This window comes from Blastomyces gilchristii, assembly GCF_000003855.2.
Source record: "Blastomyces gilchristii SLH14081 genomic scaffold supercont1.1, whole genome shotgun sequence".
Taxonomy (NCBI): Eukaryota; Fungi; Ascomycota; class Eurotiomycetes; order Onygenales; family Ajellomycetaceae; genus Blastomyces; species Blastomyces gilchristii.
The window spans coordinates 404,269-422,775 of record NW_003101682.1 but is presented as its reverse complement, the minus strand read 5'-3'; the positions used below and the strand labels follow the sequence as shown (position 1 = coordinate 422,775).

General features: G+C 50.1%; 4 protein-coding genes and 2 non-coding genes across 7 annotated transcripts; 4 read left to right on the top strand and 2 right to left on the bottom strand.

Annotated features, from left to right (window-relative positions):
* Window positions 1-156: 156 nt before the first annotated feature.
* BDBG_16045 lies at window positions 157-230 on the top strand. Its single transcript has one exon. It is a non-coding gene; the product is annotated as a tRNA-Ile (tRNA).
* Window positions 231-457: 227 nt separating this feature from the next.
* Window positions 458-531, bottom strand: BDBG_16044. Its single transcript has one exon. It is a non-coding gene; the product is annotated as a tRNA-Ile (tRNA).
* Window positions 532-1,976: 1,445 nt separating this feature from the next.
* Window positions 1,977-4,144, top strand: BDBG_00071 (ubiquitin-conjugating enzyme E2 Z; the record flags this gene model as incomplete). The annotated part of the gene is made up of 9 exons (XM_002628779.2): window positions 1,977-2,009; window positions 2,127-2,160; window positions 2,326-2,420; window positions 2,498-2,519; window positions 2,615-2,711; window positions 2,819-2,830; window positions 2,894-3,062; window positions 3,142-4,016; window positions 4,102-4,144. The coding sequence occupies 9 exons, from the start codon at window positions 1,977-1,979 to the stop codon at window positions 4,142-4,144; spliced, it is 1,380 nt and encodes a 459-aa protein (XP_002628825.2).
* An 868-nt stretch (window positions 4,145-5,012) lies between these two features.
* On the top strand, window positions 5,013-6,380 carry BDBG_00070 (sterol-4alpha-carboxylate 3-dehydrogenase (decarboxylating); the record flags this gene model as incomplete). Its single annotated transcript, XM_002628778.1, has 2 exons — window positions 5,013-5,627; window positions 5,718-6,380. 2 exons carry the CDS (start codon window positions 5,013-5,015, stop codon window positions 6,378-6,380), a joined length of 1,278 nt encoding a protein of 425 aa, XP_002628824.1.
* A 609-nt stretch (window positions 6,381-6,989) lies between these two features.
* BDBG_00069 lies at window positions 6,990-16,278 on the top strand. 2 transcript variants are annotated; one of them, XM_031719713.1, is made up of 3 exons: window positions 6,990-7,352; window positions 7,657-9,084; window positions 9,157-16,278. In XM_031719713.1, the coding sequence occupies exons 2-3, from the start codon at window positions 8,389-8,391 to the stop codon at window positions 15,124-15,126; spliced, it is 6,666 nt and encodes a 2,221-aa protein (XP_031575583.1). In that variant the 5' UTR covers window positions 6,990-7,352; window positions 7,657-8,388; the 3' UTR covers window positions 15,127-16,278. The 2 variants fall into 2 exon arrangements, with proteins under 2 accessions (XP_031575583.1, XP_002628823.1); XM_002628777.2 differs by having other exon boundaries at window positions 6,990-9,084.
* BDBG_00068 (translation initiation factor 3 subunit D) lies at window positions 15,896-18,500 on the bottom strand. The gene is made up of 2 exons (XM_002628776.2): window positions 18,188-18,500; window positions 15,896-18,117 (listed from the first exon to the last, which is right to left on the bottom strand). The coding sequence occupies exons 1-2, from the start codon at window positions 18,399-18,401 to the stop codon at window positions 16,541-16,543; spliced, it is 1,791 nt and encodes a 596-aa protein (XP_002628822.1). The 5' UTR covers window positions 18,402-18,500; the 3' UTR covers window positions 15,896-16,540.
* Window positions 18,501-18,507: the final 7 nt, after the last annotated feature.

Sequence of the window (18,507 nt, the reverse complement as noted above, 5' to 3'; positions counted from 1 at the left end):
ACAAAGAGACAAATGCCATTTATTCTTTATACATGTATGTTTTGCATGTACAGGAAGGAGGTTGTCGAACGCTTCGAGGCAAAAATTAGGAGCAAAATTTGGGTGTGCCTGAGAGACAGTGAATGAACCCGGGCGTCTCGCTTCCATCGAATGATAGGTCCTATAGCTCAGTTGGTTAGAGCGTGGTGCTAATAACGCCAAGGTCGCGAGTTCGACCCTCGTTGGGACCATTCACTAAGAAATCGTTTTCGGTTTTTTTTTTACTTCTATTTTCTTATGACTTGTTTTTCCTGACAAACCGGGAAAGGAAATCAAAAATATCTGATATTGTTGACTGCACGACTGTGTAAATTCTTCTTTTTGCACTTCCTCATTAACTACTTATTATCTATACAGCTGCAAGCCTGCAAGATTAAAAATAAAATAAAATGTCGAAAATATCAAAAGCTTAACCGCATGGTCCCAACGAGGGTCGAACTCGCGACCTTGGCGTTATTAGCACCACGCTCTAACCAACTGAGCTATAGGACCGGTCGTCGGTTGGTGGAAAGAGGGGCTAGTGCCTTACGTATATGAAGTCATTATTGAAGTCATTTATCTTTCATGGACGAGCATATCTGGTGGGTGATCTGGACGAAAAACTTCTTGGGGCCTCGAGAAGCGTTCTAGCAAGGCAAACAAGGACCAAGTAGGCTGTAACGTAACTAGCTGGAAGGATGTAAAACGTATACGCAGCGTAGCGTATGTGGTGGACAAAGGAGCTCAAACGAACTGTTTCAGTATGACGGTCACCGTCGTCGTTGGACCGCTTATTTAAAGCAAACCGACGGAAATAAGCATCATCATATTTATTTATCGGCCTCTACAGACTGTACGGAGTGTACCGCTGCGTAGGTTTGCAAGCCACCAAACCCGCTGCTGAGCGACCAGCTTCTTGCACCCGTTATTTAAGAACGTTGTGCTAGTTAGTGCTGTTCTTCAATTCGTAGGTTCAGCGCCCACTGACCTTGTCTGTTTATTTACTTGTCTGTCCCTGTCTGTCCCTGTCTGTCCCTGTTTTCTCTGTTTTCTCTGTTTTCTCTGCTCTCTCTCCCTGCGACGACGCGGAGGATCCAGCCGCAATAAATACTTCCCCTGCTCACAGCAACAATTGGCTGGCCGTTGAAGACAAGACAAGACAAGTCACCGTCGGGAACTTCACAGCCAACTGGTCAGCCTCGCCTGGAAAGAAATAAAGAACGAAGGAGAGAACAGAGAGAATGACAAAAGAAAGTTTTCATCATATGTAAACCCACTTTTTATTTCTGGTATCTACGCAGTATTTTTCTCTCTCTTTTCCTTTTTTCTTCCCGTTGAAATTGAGATACCTAGATAGCCTAAGTAAGAGAGCTCAGGGCATATTGTGTTTGTTTTGCTTCCATGTTGGATGCACTGCAGCTTTGAGCTCCGTGTTATAACTTAGATCTGCTGTCTCTCCTGACACAGAGTAGAGAGGGATCTATCTATCAGGTATTAGACATCTCTGCCTGGCTGCGACTGGAACCTGCCGGCTCTTCTTCTCTTGTATCACTTGAACATCTCCGTCACTTGTTCTTTGAGTTGTGTGTTCATTATTCATTCTCATCTTGAACCCGTTTGCCCTGGAAACATCCAACAGAAGAAAGAAAGAAAGAAAGAAAGAAACGACAGAAAAGAACAGAAGAAATAAACCTTGTTGGAACACCCGGCTCACACACCCACACTTCATTCATAAAATATCTTCTTACACACTTTCTTCCTTTCTCACCTTACCCACACCACCCAAATTGACGAAACAAAAAAGCCCCAGAGCCGTCTCAACTAGATTGAAGCGGGTGGCCTGAAGCGCTGTCTTCGACCTAGCCCTTCTTCATCTTCCCCCAGGCCCTCGAAAGGGCCTCTGCTACTTAGGTCTCCTCGTTGCAAGCAGCCAGGTTGCGTTCTCATAGCAAAGGAAAATGTCTAATCAAGCGATCTTACGCATTGGCCGTGTATGAAACATCCCTCCCACTCCCTCTCTCATGGTTGGACAAGTCCTGCATGGGTAGGGTATTTTTTTTTTTTTTTTTCTCTCCCTTGGATTTCTAACAGCTCGATGCTGTGATTAGGAAATTAGCCAGATTCAGCATGGCACGGACTTGTGTAAGTCTTCCTTTTTTGTTGTTTATTTTGATTTCTGTCTTGTTTTTACTTATTTAGATCCATGCAAGTCGCTGGCATGCTTTGCTGCTGGGTCACCATGCGGCATCCGCGCCCCCATTTGCCCACGATTGTTTCAAAGACGCTAACATACAATACCCATCACAGCCCTAGCGGTGGCTTGCAAGGAATCAGATATCCGTAGCATGAAGGCCCTGATCGTGGGCCCTCATGAAACGCCCTATGAGTTTGGATTTTTCGAGGTTTGTGGCCTGTAGTCCAATATCCATCCATCTACGCGGTTATCCGATGAACCACCACGCTGACATATTAGCTACAGTTCTCGATCAGGTTCCCCGAAGGTTTGATTTGGATTCTTCCTCTCTCTCTCTCTGTGCGCGCGTGCATGTTGTGCTCATCAAAATACTGAACATGGTTTTTTGGTGTTTTGATCTAGATTACCCTGGAACACCACCAACTGTTCATTGTACAACTACAAATGGCGGCCGATGTCGCTACAACCCGAATATTTACGCCTCTGGAAAAGTTTGCTTGTGAGTGGTAACTCTCTTATTGCCCTGGAACTTCAGATGTATACTTTTCTTTTCTTTTCTTTTCTTTTCTTCTTTCGTGGTTGACTGACAACTCGAGTATCATTTAGATCTATACTAGGGTAATTTTCTCTTCCCAGAACTCTTACGTTGTTTCAAAATATAGTCGCTAACTGCAAGCAAAGGACCTGGCGTGGTGAGCGTGGAGAGCAATGGTCTTCAGCCCAAGGCTTGGAATCTGTTCTGATTTCCATCCAGAGTTTGATGTCCGCTAACCCCTATGAAAACGAACCTGGATTTGAGAACGCCAGGTCTGACCACGATCAACAGAATATGTCTCAATATGTTGCCAAGGTAAACGCACACTGTATCCATGTAGAACAAATCTGGCATCCTTTTATGTTTTATCTCTCTAACAGCTACACTTATCTAGATTCGACATGAGACTCTGCGGATTGCAGTCATCCAGAGACTCGAAGAGTTCCTTGGTATCCAATCGGATGGCACGGTCGTTCCCCCATGTCCTGCCGGGTTTATAGAGGAGGAAGAGGAAGAGGATCGTTTGACCGGAGAGGACGACCGCCCAACTTTTGAGCCTTTCGAAGATCTCCTAAAGCGCAGATTCCTATGGTACTACGAATCTTACATTCTCGCAATCGACGCTGCAGAACCCCAAGTTACCCCTTCACAGGCATTCAAAACGATGCCCTTTGAAAACGTCGGAAACGTTATGAATGGCCGTTTCTGTTACCCAGACCTTCGTAGACGCCTGGGCCTTATCAAAGAGACTATCATGAAAGAGACCGAAAGTTGGGCTGCGGAGGGCATGAAGGCGAAAAAAGACGAGACTAGGATCGCCGTCAACCTCCAGCGGCAGCACGAGCAGACCGTTGCAGATCTCAAGAATAGGGGGAACTTCATGATCGATCTAGACCTCGAGGAGGGGAACCCGTTCCTCTGGAACATGACCTACTTTGGTAAACACATGACGCAGTTTGACGGTGGCATTTTCCAGATCCGAATCTACCTGAGCCCCAAGTTCCCTGATGAACAGCCGCGGGTCATCGTTAAGCCACCCCTGTTCCACAATCGTATCTCCAAGGACGGGGTTCTGTGCTATTTCCCAAAGAAGATGGAGGAGATGAAGGCACATATTGAGGCTATTGTGGAGGCGCTGGAGGATGAGGCCCCGCCCTATAACCCGTGGACGACCGTGAATCCAGAGGCGTCGAAATTATTCTGGGGCTCTGAGGAGGATAAGAAAAAGTATAATCGGTTGCTCAGGAGGTCTGTGCAGCGGAGTACTGAGTGAGTTCTCTTTTTCCCTTTTTCCGTTTTTACTCTTTAATTTTTCTCGGAAACTGGTGCTAAAAGATTTCCAATTAATTAATAGGCATTATTTGAGCCCTCTGGATAGACAAAGTTTTCTTCCTTAATTGGCTCCGTCTACTTCATACCATATAACCCGCCCACCTTTCATTCACCCTCGTTTCGCATACAAGCAATGTATCCACTCGCAGATTTAAGAGGTGTACTCTGTGATTACGTCATAATATGGTTTTAACTCGTCTAACTCGTCACTGGCAGCTTTTTAATTTCTGGTTTTAAGATGTGTTATTTTGCATTCGGTTTCTATGAAACTCTAATTATGTTAGGCCTTTGCCCCGTCTTTTCATTTACTCTTTTCTTCGGTTTCTCCTTTCCTCATCTTTTCCAAAAATAGGGTTTTTTTTTTTGTCACAGGAATGTTCCCATTTTGTTGTCTTAAGCTTTTTAATTCCTGTCTTCTTGCTTAGGTTTTGTTTCCCCGGCAGCTACATAGAGCAATAGGGTGTGTTTTCTGTTTTTACCGTAGTTAATGAAGCATATATCTAGTTGGATAGTTAGTTGGACGAGAAGCCTCCTAAGAATCTCCGCCGCCGCTAGTCCTAATTGGGTCCTGCTCCACGCCCGAAACTTCAAGCTAGTTGGTCCGAGCTTCCCGTGTCACCGATTTACCAAAATTACACCGTGCTGTATCGGGGACGGACTCCAAGATTATTATTATTTCACCCAGCTCAGCTCACGGCTCAATGTTTCTCAATTCCAACCCCCTGAACCTCATCCTATCAACGTCTATTTAATTATACCGTATAACCTTAATGTAACAGCTATAGCATTGAACATATCCCTACTAATTCCTTCCCCCCCGAACCATCCTGCTATCCCGTACTCTACTGTGTATTCACGGCCTAACTATCTCCTGAGTTTCCAGCAATCGAATCAGAAAAAAGAAGGAAAACAGAACACAGAGAAACGCCAACCATGGCCACCCCAAATACCCTTGAGCTAGGCACCGTCCTTGTCACAGGCGGCTGCGGCTTCCTGGGCAGTCACATTGTCGACCAGCTCCTGAATTTCCCCTCCGAAGCCAGCTCCGGCTGCAACAGCAGTGAAAAGAATCGAACAATCCCAAGCCCCGTCCGTAAAGCCAACGGCGAGACAGACACCCGCTTCGCCGTCCCTTCGCTCGCGGGCCGCTACCCATCCTACAAAAACACAAAGGTCTGCGTCCTCGACCTGCGCACGGTGCACAACCGCTACCCCGGCGCAGAGTACTACGAGGCAGACATCATGTCCACCGAGCAACTGCTGGAGGTGTTCCGGAAGGTGAAGCCGGATGTTGTGATCCATACCGTCTCGCCGCCGCCGATGCAGTCGACGCCAGAATTATTGTATCGGATTAATGTGGATGGGACGAGGAATGTGCTGGAGGTTGCTGGGGGGCTGAAGGGGGAGTGGGGTGGGGTGTGTAAGGCGTTTGTGTACACGAGCTCGTCGTCCGTGGTGCATGATTGTCATAGTGATTTGATTCGGGCGGATGAGAGGTGGCCGTTGATTACGGGGAAGTTGCAGTATGAGTATTATACGGAGACGAAGGTGGGTATTCTGTTTTTCTCTTATTTTCCTTCTTTCCCGCGAGGATACGAATATATATCTCATGAAAATCTAACATTATTCTCATTGCAGGCCCAAGGCGAAACCCTGGTTCTGAACTTCAACAAAACCTCCCCAACAGGAATGCTGACTACCTCCATCCGCCCCGCCGGCATTTACGGCGAGCGCGACACAACCGTCACAAAGGGCCTGACCGACCACGCCCGCAAATCCTCCCCCTTCGTCCTCCGCTTCCAGCTCGGCGACAACGACAACCTCTTCGACTTCACCTACGCGGGCAATGTCGCCTACGCCCACATGCTCGCAGCGCAGTGCCTCCTGGCCACATTCAAACGTCTAGAATCCGGCGGCGCAGCGCCGCTGGACCACGAGCGCGTCGATGGCGAGGCGTTCAACGTCACCAACGACAGCCCCGTGTACTTCTGGGATATGGCGCGGAGCATCTGGGCGCTGATGGGCAAGGTCGTTGAGCCGGAGAAGGCGATTGCGCTGCCTGAAGGGGCGCTGACGGTTATTGGGGGACTGTTGGAGATGGTGTTTGGGCTGTTTGGGAAGAAGCCGCGGATGTCGAGGAAGGAGGTGCGGTTTTCGTGTATGACGCGGTATTATTCGTGTGAGAAGGCGAAGAGGCGGATCGGGTATGTGCCTGTTGTGCCGTTGGAGGAGGGGGTGGTGAGGTCTGTGGGGACGGTTTTGGAGAAGGAGCAGGGGGTTGAGGCGAAGAAGGAGTTGTAGATTTCTTCATTTCATTTCATTTATTTTCATTTATTTTTGTGTACCTTTTGTTTCCTGGTTCTATCAGTTTAATATTCCACTTCCTCACTATGTACTGTACATTTTCGCTTTTTGTTTAACTAACGAGATATCCCATGGATCAGGTAAATCTTTGGTCATCAGTATATAGGATCATTTTACCTGTTTCTTTTTATTTTGCATGGTCTTCCCCTGGCTGTTATCTCTATATTATTAGCCTCAATGTTTGTGGTGTGGTGTGTGGAGTTAGTTCAGTGTATAATATTAATACCTCAAAGTTGATCCTATACAACACCAAGTATAGGCAAGCATCGGGGTGACTCATCCTGACAATGTGTTGTCTTTTTCTGATCCGGCGCCCGGTTATTCAAAGGGGGTTCATCTCTAACACATAGTAAATATCAAAAGATATGGTAACGGCGCCATCTCAAACTCCGCCGATGACCGGAGCGGCTGTTGCCTTTGGAGACGCCTGGAGTTCAATGGCTGATGGCTGATGGAATGACAGTTGTACAGTGCATACGGAGTACAGTAACTATTCCTTAGGTGGAATGTATAATGTCAGATCCTGGCATATATTCACCAGACTCTATCCAAAACAATAATAATAGAAATAAGGGAGATATAACCTGTATCCTGTTTATTTCCACGCACCGCGCCCTGTCATGACTAATTGCCTTTTCCTAGTAATACGCCCTCAATACCGCCTCTTGGCAGCGGAGTTGCACTGTTTTACCCCAAACAGACCCGGCGCTATACGATACCATACACGCTTTCCGCTTCTGGTCCGAAGTTGGCGACGCTTTGCTCTTGATCTCGCTGCGAAAGTTATCTTGAAACGAACGACATCCTCGATTCCTGACGGTCAGCATTCTGTCCAGTGCTTTGGTTCTGATATCCCGGCATATCGTCTTCTTGCTTCGTTGTATATTTATTGATCTTGTATTGGTTGAGGTTGTTCCCCCCCCCCCCCCCCAGCAAGCACCGTTTCTATTGCCTGTGCCCGCGTCCTGTCCTCGTCATTTGATCACCTTTGCTGGTTGAAGAGCGAATCTCTGCCCTGCGTGTCTGCTGTGCGCATTAAATAACTTCCCTTGCCTGGGCTACAGAGAAGCTACAGACAGACTACAGACGTCTTGCAGAAATCTCGCCCGTGGATGGATGGACCTAGCTAGCACCGTCCATCACCTTGTGACCTCTTTTGTTTCATTACGAGGCAGAACGACACCGCTCGACCCCCCGAACTGACAATCCTTAGGGAAGCCGGAGACTACGACGACGACGACGACGACGACGAAGAAGAAGAAGTGTGTGTGTGAAAGACACATACCAGCAAGAATTGGGTGAGAATAGTGAGAGGCGCAAGGCAGGAGGACAAGCACGGGAGAAAGAAACGGGCAGCTTTCAGTCAGACTTGCTTGTTACTTGATATCGTGTCTGCAACGCGCTTCAGACCCCCTCGATCCACCACTTTACTCCTCCTTTCAAAACCTTTGGGCCTACCCATATTTCTCCGCTGGCAACGAAAAACTACAAATCGCTCTACGCTATTTTGCTTGCGTGCTTCCTTCCTGGCATACACCGTTCGCCCTGCTCCTCTGACCTCGGGCCCAATACTTGTCATGGATAGTTGATGCTGACGGATGAGGCTATAACGCTGCTTCCGGGCACCGCTCTAGCCGGCCTGGCCAGAGGCAATTTTGTCTTGCTGTGGTTTACATCGTTTCCTACTGTCTCCTTGATACCTATCTCGCCTTCATTGGCCCCTGTACTTTCCCCCACCCCCGTGTGCTCCGGCAAGGACGCCACGGCAGAACGCCCCGCCCGCCTCACGGGATACGCCAATCCGTCAATCCTGACGAAAGGGTTGTCCTGCATATCTACATCGAACCATCTATTATCCTCCGTAAAACCCCTTGCTCGCAAGAATCGACATTTGACCGAACCACCCGGTGCCTCCTCGGCGATATACAGTCTATATTAGCGTACAATGGCCGACAATGGGGCTGAAAACACCCCCAATCCGCCTCGCTTCCTCGCACCTCCTGCTGTCGCCGCTCTCAGGCAGGAGGCCCGCGACACCTGTAGTGACAGTCCCTCTCCGCAGCCAATGTCTCGTACGCTCAGCGAAGACTTCCGCAAAGAACGCCAAGACCTCAAGGAAGCCGCCGAGCAGACGCTGAATGTTATTGTTGACCTCGATCTCGATGGGCGCATTAAGTGGGTCAGCCCCTCGTGGAAGGAGGTGGTTGGCACGAACGTCGAAGATGTTGAGGGGTTGTTGATTTCTGAGCTTGTCCTAGATAATAAGATGGCGTTTGAGCATGCCATTGAGAGCATGAAGATCGATGATTCAAAAAGTCATATTGTTAGATTTGCGGTGAAAACGGGGCCGGCGTCGTTCCTTAGGCGGGAGGCTGGGGAGGTGAAGGTGGAGCATGTAGGTAGTGAGGGTGGTGGTGAGGGTGAAAGGGAAGAAAAAAGGGAAGAAGGAGAGGTATGGGATGCGGAAGCACCAAGGCAAGAGAAAGTGCAAGAGGGACGTGTGGATGTCTCTCAGCCTCAGGAGAAGCATCCCGAACGTGAGAGAGAGGAGCAACAGGAGAGTGATGAAGACTATCATATCCTGAATCTCGAGGGGCAGGGGATTATGGTTTTTGACCGGTCTCCGACTACGGAAAGTCACGTAAGCATTCCATTCTTTCTTCTTCTGTTACGTTTGGAGATATTGTTGTAGTTAGTTTCTTATGGGATCTAGACTATGTGGATGCTACGGCCATCTACTCAACCACGGGAAGTTACAATCGATCTTCCCCCACTCCTCGTCGAGTCGCTCGGCGTTGGCGCAGAGGTCCTTGCAAATTACCTCACAGCTCTCGCGGAAGCGGGATCTCGGGATCCCTCTCACGTCCCCCTTCCCCCTCCGGTGCTATGTCGAATCTGTGAGCGCCAAATCTCCCCGTGGTGGTTCGAGAAACATTCAGAATTATGCCTGCAAGAACATGGAGCGGAGATGGACGTCCAGATGGCACAGGACAATTTAAACGAACATCGCCACTCCATCGTTAAGGTTCTAGATGCTTTAGAAGCTCGCAAAGGCAGGTCAGCTTCTGGTGACTCGAGCCCCTTCGCCGGCCCTCAAGCAGAGTATAAGGGTTTACCTATCGGGCCCTTCATACCTTCGTCGGGCATGACTTCAGGCTCGTCCTCTTCTTCCGGAACACCACCACGTTCACGCGATCCATCGACGTCAGGTCTAGGTCATAATCGCACTCGCTCTTCCTTTGCTGTTCGACGACCGCTTGCGCGCATTGTGGAATTGATTTTAGATCTCTGCGACACTGCCTTAGAGATCAACACACCAGCACTTAAAGACGCTCGAACAGACGTGGGAGAAGAAATTCGAACACAATCTCCCCAGTCGGAATCGAGAATATCGCAAGTCATGCAATGGCAATCTCCAAGCAGCAATACCCTGGACCAAGAACAGGGTTTAGCAGCGTTATCAGCGGACACCGAACGCTTTGCCCGTGCCAAGGTGGATGCGGTGTTTCGCCATCGGCAGATTGTAGAGTATAGTGAGCGTATCCGCGTCGAGTTTACAGTTCTTGTCGAGGACTGTATTTCTGCTGCCATGAGTAAAGCGGAACGCATTGCTGCAGGGGAACTGAGCGATTCGTCAGGTTCATCCTCAAGCGTCGCCGGAGATTCTCAGGACGAAGGTAGAGATTCAGCGTGGGCTCAGATCCTCGATGGCCCGTCTAATACGTCTACTCAACCGTCCTCACTACCCACTCCGTCAGGAATAACTGCTGCGTTGCGTGTCGGCTCAACTCCGCTATTTACTCCTGCCTCCCAATCAGAAAGACCACAGCCTTCATCTGTCGCTGTCTCGACCCGTTCCAGTAGTCCAATGGAGTGTCCAACGCCTCGGTCTCATAGGAGTGTTGGCGGTTTGCTAAGCCATTCGCAACCATCCAAGAGGGGCTCGTTGCTCGCCGAAAGCGACGCGGGTGATAGCGATAGCAGCATACTCTCTTCCGCTTTCGTTGGGACTGGGACATACCGGACTGAGTCTCCAACCTCTGAGCGGGGGCTTAGTCGTGTCACAAGCTCTAGAGACCGTAAACGCCAAAGCCTCATACTGCCCGGCATGTCGGTGTCTCCACGCAGAGAATCCCCTGCCCGAAACCAACCCCATTCTCCGCTCCGATTATCCAAACCACGGTTATCCATGGGCGAAAGCTTCACGTCACCAATGACATCCCCGCTGCTCAGCAACTCTGAGCTTGCAGCCCATAATACGCACCAATACTATCCACCATCTTCCCATCATCACCATCGCAGACTGTCATCTGCAACTTCTCCGGACCTGGCCAAGACTCCTATTTCCCCGCATCTTAGCTCGGTCAGCCACCCGCCACCACCACGGGCGGTTGCGCCTTCTATCAAAGACTTCGAGATCATCAAGCCGATTAGCAAGGGTGCATTTGGTAGTGTTTACTTGTCCAAGAAGAAATCGACTGCTGAGTACTTTGCCATCAAAGTCCTGAAGAAGGCAGATATGGTTGTTAAGAACCAGGTTACTAACGTCAAGGCTGAACGGGCCATTATGATGTGGCAGGGTGAGAGTGATTTCGTTGCGAAGCTCTACTGGACCTTCTCAAGCAAGGATTATTTGTACCTTGTCATGGAATACCTCAATGGCGGCGATTGCGCATCTCTGGTCAAAGTTCTCGGCGGTCTGACAGAGGACTGGGCGAAGAAGTATGTTGCAGAAGTGGTTCTGGGCATTGAACATCTCCATGAGAGGGGCATTGTCCACCGCGATCTGAAGCCAGATAACCTCCTCATCGACCAACGGGGCCATTTGAAGTTGACCGATTTTGGCCTTTCGCGGATGGGGCTTGTAGGCCGTCAGAAACGTATTCTCAAGAACCCCAATGAGTCTGCGCCGGATCTACTTAAGACGGGCCCGTTTACTCATGCTACATCGCTGGCATCGTCGCGGTCGGCGTCGTTTGATTTCCCGCCGACACAATCACCAAGTTCCACGCCGTCTATGACTCCTGAGTTCCCTATGCTGATTAACCAGCCGTCATATTTCAGCCTGAATAAAGAGCAGTCGTTTAATCGCGAAACGTCGAGACGTGCTTCGGGGTATCGAAGTGACAGCGGGGGCAGTGACAGTTTGACGGGGATGTTTAGAGGTTTTTCATTATATGACGGTGGCGACACACCGTATCCCCTGTCGTTTCAACCACAGCCGTCATTCCCTCCACCGCAACAACAGCAACAACAAGGCCGTCCCATCGAGGAGGAAACCCAGAGTGAAGGAAGCGATTCTCCGCACCTATTCCCATTGCAGACGGGTACCAGTTATCCAGCGTCCTCGATGTCTGGTCAGCACAGTACTCCACCCCAGCAATCTTTGATACCTCCCGCCATGGCCCTTTTCGACCCAGAGGATCATAATCGATGTTTCGTCGGGACACCTGATTATCTCGCCCCGGAAACTATCAATGGCGTCGGACAGGATGAGATGAGCGATTGGTGGTCTCTTGGTTGTATCTTGTTTGAATTCCTCTACGGATACCCTCCCTTCAACGCCTCCACCCCAGACGAAGTCTTCCAGAATATCCTTAACCGTAGAATTAATTGGCCTGAAGAAGCAGATGAACTGGTAACGCCCGAAGCAAAGGATCTCATGAATAAGTTGATGACCATTAATCCAGAGGAGCGACTTGGTTCGAATGCTTCTGAGAAATATCCCAACGGGGGCGCTGAAGTTCGTGCACATCCGTGGTTCGCGGATATAAACTGGGATACGCTGTTGGAGGATGAGGCACAGTTTGTCCCCGCTCCGGAGAACCCGGAAGATACGGAGTATTTCGATGCTCGGGGTGCCACGCTACAGTCTTTTACTGAAGAGTTGGAAGACCAGCTATCTCCTCCCCCCGCCGCTACAGGACCAGATTATCCTGATAGACCCCACGATGCTCTCTACAAGGTTCGCACACAGGTGAATTCTCTGAAGCGCGGGCTGATGCCGCTGCATATCCCTCCACATGTGCGTGATACTCGCAGCAGACGACTTAGCGAGCCGGTTTTGGCGGATGATTTTGGGAACTTTAACTTCAAGAACTTACCTGTGTTGGAGAAGGCGAATAAGGATGTCATTCAGAAATTGAGAATGGAGGCTATGCAGGCACAGCAAAGGCAAATACCAACGCATACGCCCGCCTCCAGCTCCGGTCCATCGCTGGAGGGAAGCCCTCTGCTACCAATGCCTCTGCAGCGGACCCTGTCACACAACAAAGCCACGAACCGCCCAGCGTCGCCGTCGAGTCTCAGTCAGGCGAATTCTTCGTCCCCTAGTCGACCTTCACAACCTTCCTCACCGCTTCTGGTACAATTTAGTACGGGCCAGAATCATGAGCGGAGGAAAACCTCTGGATCCTCGTCATTTTCCCATCAGCCTGGCGGATCGCTGCAGCCGGGGAGTTACCCTGAGCCTCCACGTTTATCAACAAATTTTAAGATGATGTCTACTTCCGCTACCTCATCGCCTGTTAAGTATGTGAAGCCGCCAACACCTTCTCCTGATAAGTCGGGTGGTACTTCCCAGCCGCGCCAGAGCAGTGCACCGACCTCCCGATCGAGGTCGCAGACTGTTGGTTCTCAGGATAGCGAAGCGGCCCCTTCTAAAGAGCCGTTTGTACCTGGACACCATAAACGGCGAAGTCAGTTGTTTGATATTTCACCGTCATCGTCTGATAATGAAGATCCACGGACCAAGGCTAAGGCGCTCCTCAAGGTCCAAAGGCGACGACAAAGTTCCAGACGGTTGTCGCAGATCAATCTTGCCGAGGGACCTTATTTCCGCCCCCTGGATGTTCTTATATGCGAAGATCATCCTGTGTCGAAGCTGGTTATGGAAAGACTATTTGAGAAGCTACGATGCCGCACAATTACCGCCGTCAATGGATCAGAGGCCATGCGCTACGCACTTAGCGAAGTCCAATTTGACATCATCATGATGGAATTTAAACTACCACAGCTCAATGGCGCAGACGTGGCGCGCATGATCCGTGATACAAAGAGTGTCAATACACATACTCCTATCATCTGCTGCACGGGCTACCTCAAAGACCTTCCGGAAACACACCATTTCGATGCGCTCATCGAGAAACCGCCCACGCTTTCCAAGCTCACTGAGGCCCTTTGCAAATTCTGCCAGTGGAAGCCCCCGCCAAAGAATCATTCGCTCAGCCTCCCAGCGCATCATCCCATACTACCTCCGGTTAGCTCCCGGCTGACATCCTCGATGATGGCACCTGATTGCAGCCCCAGCTCCACATCATCCGGCTTTGCAGCCATCCCCACAAGTTCCTACCGCGGCTCCAGCCGCGAAGATTCCATCGGTAGCAGCTACTTTGGCGACCTCGACTCCATTAAGCCCGAAGAATTACCCGTTATCATTGGTCGCCAGGCTACGGATGAGTGGGGGAATGTGCAGGGCACTGGGAGCGGTGGTGGCGGTGGTGGTCTTGGTATCTCCGATGAGCCTAGCGTCCTAAGATCAGACCCGATAATTATGTCCTCACCACCCCAAATCCCGCAAGTCCTCCATGCAGCTTCCGCCCCATCAACCGTTCCGGCTATGGCAATGACGATGCCAGTGGTAGGCATGCGTGCGCGGGGTACGCGCAACCAGCCTTCCGTCGAGGATATTCGCGCGAAGCGTGAGGCACACGGGCGGGGGAGGAGTAATGAGGGGGCTGAGTCAGGGGACGATGAGGACGAGGAGCTTGGAAATTCCCAGTCGCAGAACCGGCCGAAGAGTCCGCAAACTGCGCCCGGGAAGGGCAAACGGTCAGGATCCAAGTTGGGAACGGAGTTGATGCGGACGAATAGTCGTGGTAGCGTAGTTAGTGATGCTGGCGAGAGGCGTGTAGAGGGTCCTGTTACTACAGCGGTTAGTTCACCCGGAGGCACTGCTACCGGTGGAGAAGTGACACCATCGTCGCTTGTAGGTGCACCCGGCCCGAGCGTTGATGTTGTGGAGGAAAGACTTGCTGGCTTGCGAATTGCGGAGGATGGGTTGGAGACTTTGCCGGAGGATAGGGAACAGGAGGAGTCGTGTGCGCTTACCGATCCCCTTGTCCCTACAAGTACCACCAGTGCCAAATCGTCGGTTCGAATACAGCCGCCGCTCTCGATCTCTGAGAAAGTCGCCCCGGAGACGACGACTTCTGTTGCCTCGGCAGAGCAATTGCAGGGCTCTACAGCCCAATCTCAACCCTCACATTCCAAGTCTACAACCCAGGCTCCAAAAACTCCATCTACACCCCCACCCCTACCTTCAGCGCCACCGTCAAAAGTCAATACCGAATCCGCGATCACAAAAATCACACCACCCGGCACAACCCAACAAAAGCAACTACATACTCCAGTCCTCACCACTTCTCCCACCGCCGATCCATCCGGCGAGGACGTTACACCCCGACCCACGACTTCAATTACGCCCAGTGGATTCAACCCCGGCAAAGCGCTCAGTACACTAGCGCCAGACGTGCATGGTGCTGCGGTTGGTATTGGTTCGGTCGATCACCAGATAGCTGAGGATGAGTCCGAAGCTACGCCACGCGCATCCGACCAGGATATGCGGCGTGAGAAAAGTAGAGAGAGGAGGTTGAGGGGGCTCGATTGGATGCGCAGGTCGTGATATTATGAACAGGTCTGGAGAAGGGAATGGGGTTTTGGGGGTTTTGGTGTCGTTGTGCTATGTCTCCTTTGTGATGGTTGATACTTGGTAACTGTTCTCCAACCGGATGTGGCATCTTATACTTTGCTTTTGTTTCATTATTGGCTCCTCTCCCTTTTTTACGATATGATTTGTGACGATATATTATGATATGAATTCACTTGCTTTCCCTTTTCTGGCCTGTCTTATCTGATTTTCTAGTTGTGTTGCGCTGTCTGAATCTTAAATTGGGTTGGGTATTGGGATTGCGATTTAACTAGGAATCATGTCCAGTTTTTTCTGTTTTGCTTCCACTCAGTGTTGACTTACTTGTGGCTCTACTGCCCCTGTCATTTCTTCGCTTAACTGAACTGAATTTTGAGCTTCTGGCTTCTCTTGTTTTCCCCCTCTTTTTCTTTTGCGTTATATCTTTTTATCTTATCTAGTTCTGAAATGATTGATGGACCTGGGATGGATTTATTTTGGCATATTCTCTTATCTTTCTTTCTTTTTACCTTCCATATGTCTTGTCGTCGCCGTCTCCTTTCACCTCCCCTTGTCTTTATTGTATCTCATTGCGTTTCTCCGGAATGATTCCTTTGGCTTCGAAATCGACTCGATTGTAAGTAGGAAGGGGACAGGAAAGATAGAAGCAGGAAGAGAAAGTCGTTAAACCGAGGCAGACGAACAGTGCTTTTCAACGCCTGCGCATTGTAAGATGGTAAGCGGAAAGATGGGGACGGCGAATGAACTGATTGGTTTTTTTTCTTTTCTCTTCTCTGTCTATGTTACAATATTTATGAGGGTTTATTTTATATATATTATATATTATATGTGTGTTTACTCATCGACTCATTTCTTCTCCTAAAAAGTTACGTCCTTCGCATAATTCTTCCCGTGTTTCATACTTCTTCAAAGTCCCTCTTTATCTACATGATCCTCGCCGTCCAGCTGGGGTAAGAGTTACGGGAATCGCGCCGATGGGATGGGATTCGGGCGGATTGCATTATGACAATAGGAAGGGGTGGCAGTTGGAGTTATTGGCTACCTGCCTACGGATTAGTTACGTGGGATTTGATCATGACGATGTGGCTCGCTTATGCCTCTTCAGAACCACTTTCAATATATTGCTAAAAGTTTTATATTCTTCCGGATGACCAATTCTCGTAAGCTTTAGCTTCTGAAACATTTTTCCGGTATCTGTAGAACGTAAAAAGGACGGAAGGAGGCATTATTATCATCAATCACATACTCGAGAAGGAGATGGAATTTAAAACTAAGGAAACAAACGAAAGGAAAAAGAAAAGGGGTCATGAAACGGCGTCCTTATCAATGACGTTTTTTTATCAACCAAGTAACATAATCAAACCAAGTAAAAAAGGGAGCCAGCATCTTTTTACGCTTCATCCTCATCCGACTCCTTCTCCTCCTTCACTGTCTCAGCCCCAGCATCCTCATCTTCCTCAAACGTATTTACCGGAACCTGATAAAGTCGAATCACAGGCTTATTCGGATCCTTCACAAGCACGAACTTGCGCACATCGCCATCACTGTCATCCTCATCGTCATGATCCAACCCTCGAATCAAGTCCACAATCGTCCGCACAATACCCCATCCGTTCGACAGATTCAGGTTCATTTGCGCAGCAAACTCGCGCGGCTTATAGCCCACCACGCCCAGGATGACGTGCGCAGCGGCTGATTTTGGATTGGCGCGCGACACGAAGCCGAGCTTCATCATGTCGGCCTTGGCTAGGATGGCCTGTGTGGCCCATCGGGCGAGCTTGCAGCTGTTATTCTTCATCTCGGTGGCGAGGACGGCGCCACGCTGGGAGACGAGCTTGGTGCGCCAGTCGAGTGCGCCGCCGGCGCCTTGGGATTTGTGGTCGAATTCGTTGAGGGCCTTGACGGTCAGGTACTGGTCATCGCCGCTGATGTTGTTTTTGACTACGGCGTCGACTTCAGTGCGCACGATCAGCTGGAGCTGTTCCTCGTCCTTCTCGAGAGAGAGGTCGAAGCGGCGGTACTTGTAGGCCTTGGAAGCGAGGGGCTCGCTCTCTTCGGACGCGTTGTAGAAGGGGTTAGGGTGGGCGAATTCGACCTTGGAGGTGTCAGATTCGATCACGGTTTGAAGAGCGAAGTTATGATTGATGACAGTGGCTTCGATGGCGAGGGCACCAGGGGTGTTGATGGAGTCTTGCTTGGCTCCTCCTGCCTCTGAGGCTTCGAGAGGTGCATCCTGAGCGTTCTCGTTGACTGTTACCAAGTCGATGGATGCGTTGTCACGTTTGTCGAAGTAAATCTTGTTGCCTTGTTGGATGATAACAATATCCCAAGAATACACGCTGCGAGGAGCGCACATCAGCATGGAGAGAATATCAGCCGTGGCGAACAAGGTGGCCTCATCCTTTTCGGCTAGTTCTTGGATGACTGGGTCGGCGGTAGTGGTGACGTTGTACGCAGCACGATCAAGAGACTGCAGTTTTCGCTCCGTGTTCCTCACAGGAGGTTTATCATATGTGCGATCATAGTAGTACAGGAAGCCGTAATTGTCAATATCCTCGCCATCAGGAGTCTCGAGGTTGAGTTTCGCAAGTCTTGTGAAGTCGATCTCCTCCCGCATGGTCCACTCAGTGCGGATGTGCACTGAGCTATCGCGATTACGTTGGGGTTTGTCGTAATCTCTCCATCCAAATCGGCGGCCCCGGCCACCTCGTCCACCCCGGTTGTCATAGTATCGGTCTCCGCCAGACTGACCGCCTCGTCCTGCACCCACTCTTTGGAAGCCACCGCGGCCGCGTTGTCCAGGGCCACCTCGTTGGCCACGGCCACGGAAGATGGTGCCCCCGCCACGACCAAATCCGCGAGTCTTCGTAGAGGATCTTGTATTATCGACGACAGAGAAGGAGGATTCATCTTCGGCCACCGGGACGGAGAACAGGCTAGATGTCCCAGCACCGTACACTTGCTGATCTACACAGTTATGTCGCATGAGTTATCAAGCTGGCGAAAATGAGATCTATGGAAAAATGAGTGTACAAACCTCTGTACAAGCGGTTATATGCTTGTCTGCCACCCCGTCCATCTCTTCCGTCTTTCCCTTCCGTAGCCCAATCTGCCATTCGCCCTAGCTTATCCCCCTTGGAGAAAGGGGCATATGGAACTCCATCGAGAGTGCTTTCGGTAGTGACTGGGGGTCCCCATGAGTCCTCTGAAGGGAGCGATGCAACGATATCTGTAATCGAAATAGGAGCCATGATGTCTGATTCCTATTCTTCGTCGATGAGTCGTTGTTGAGCGGATGAGGGCAGCTGTGATGTCGTCGACGTTGAATTTCAGACTTTTTTCATTTCAATTTCTCGA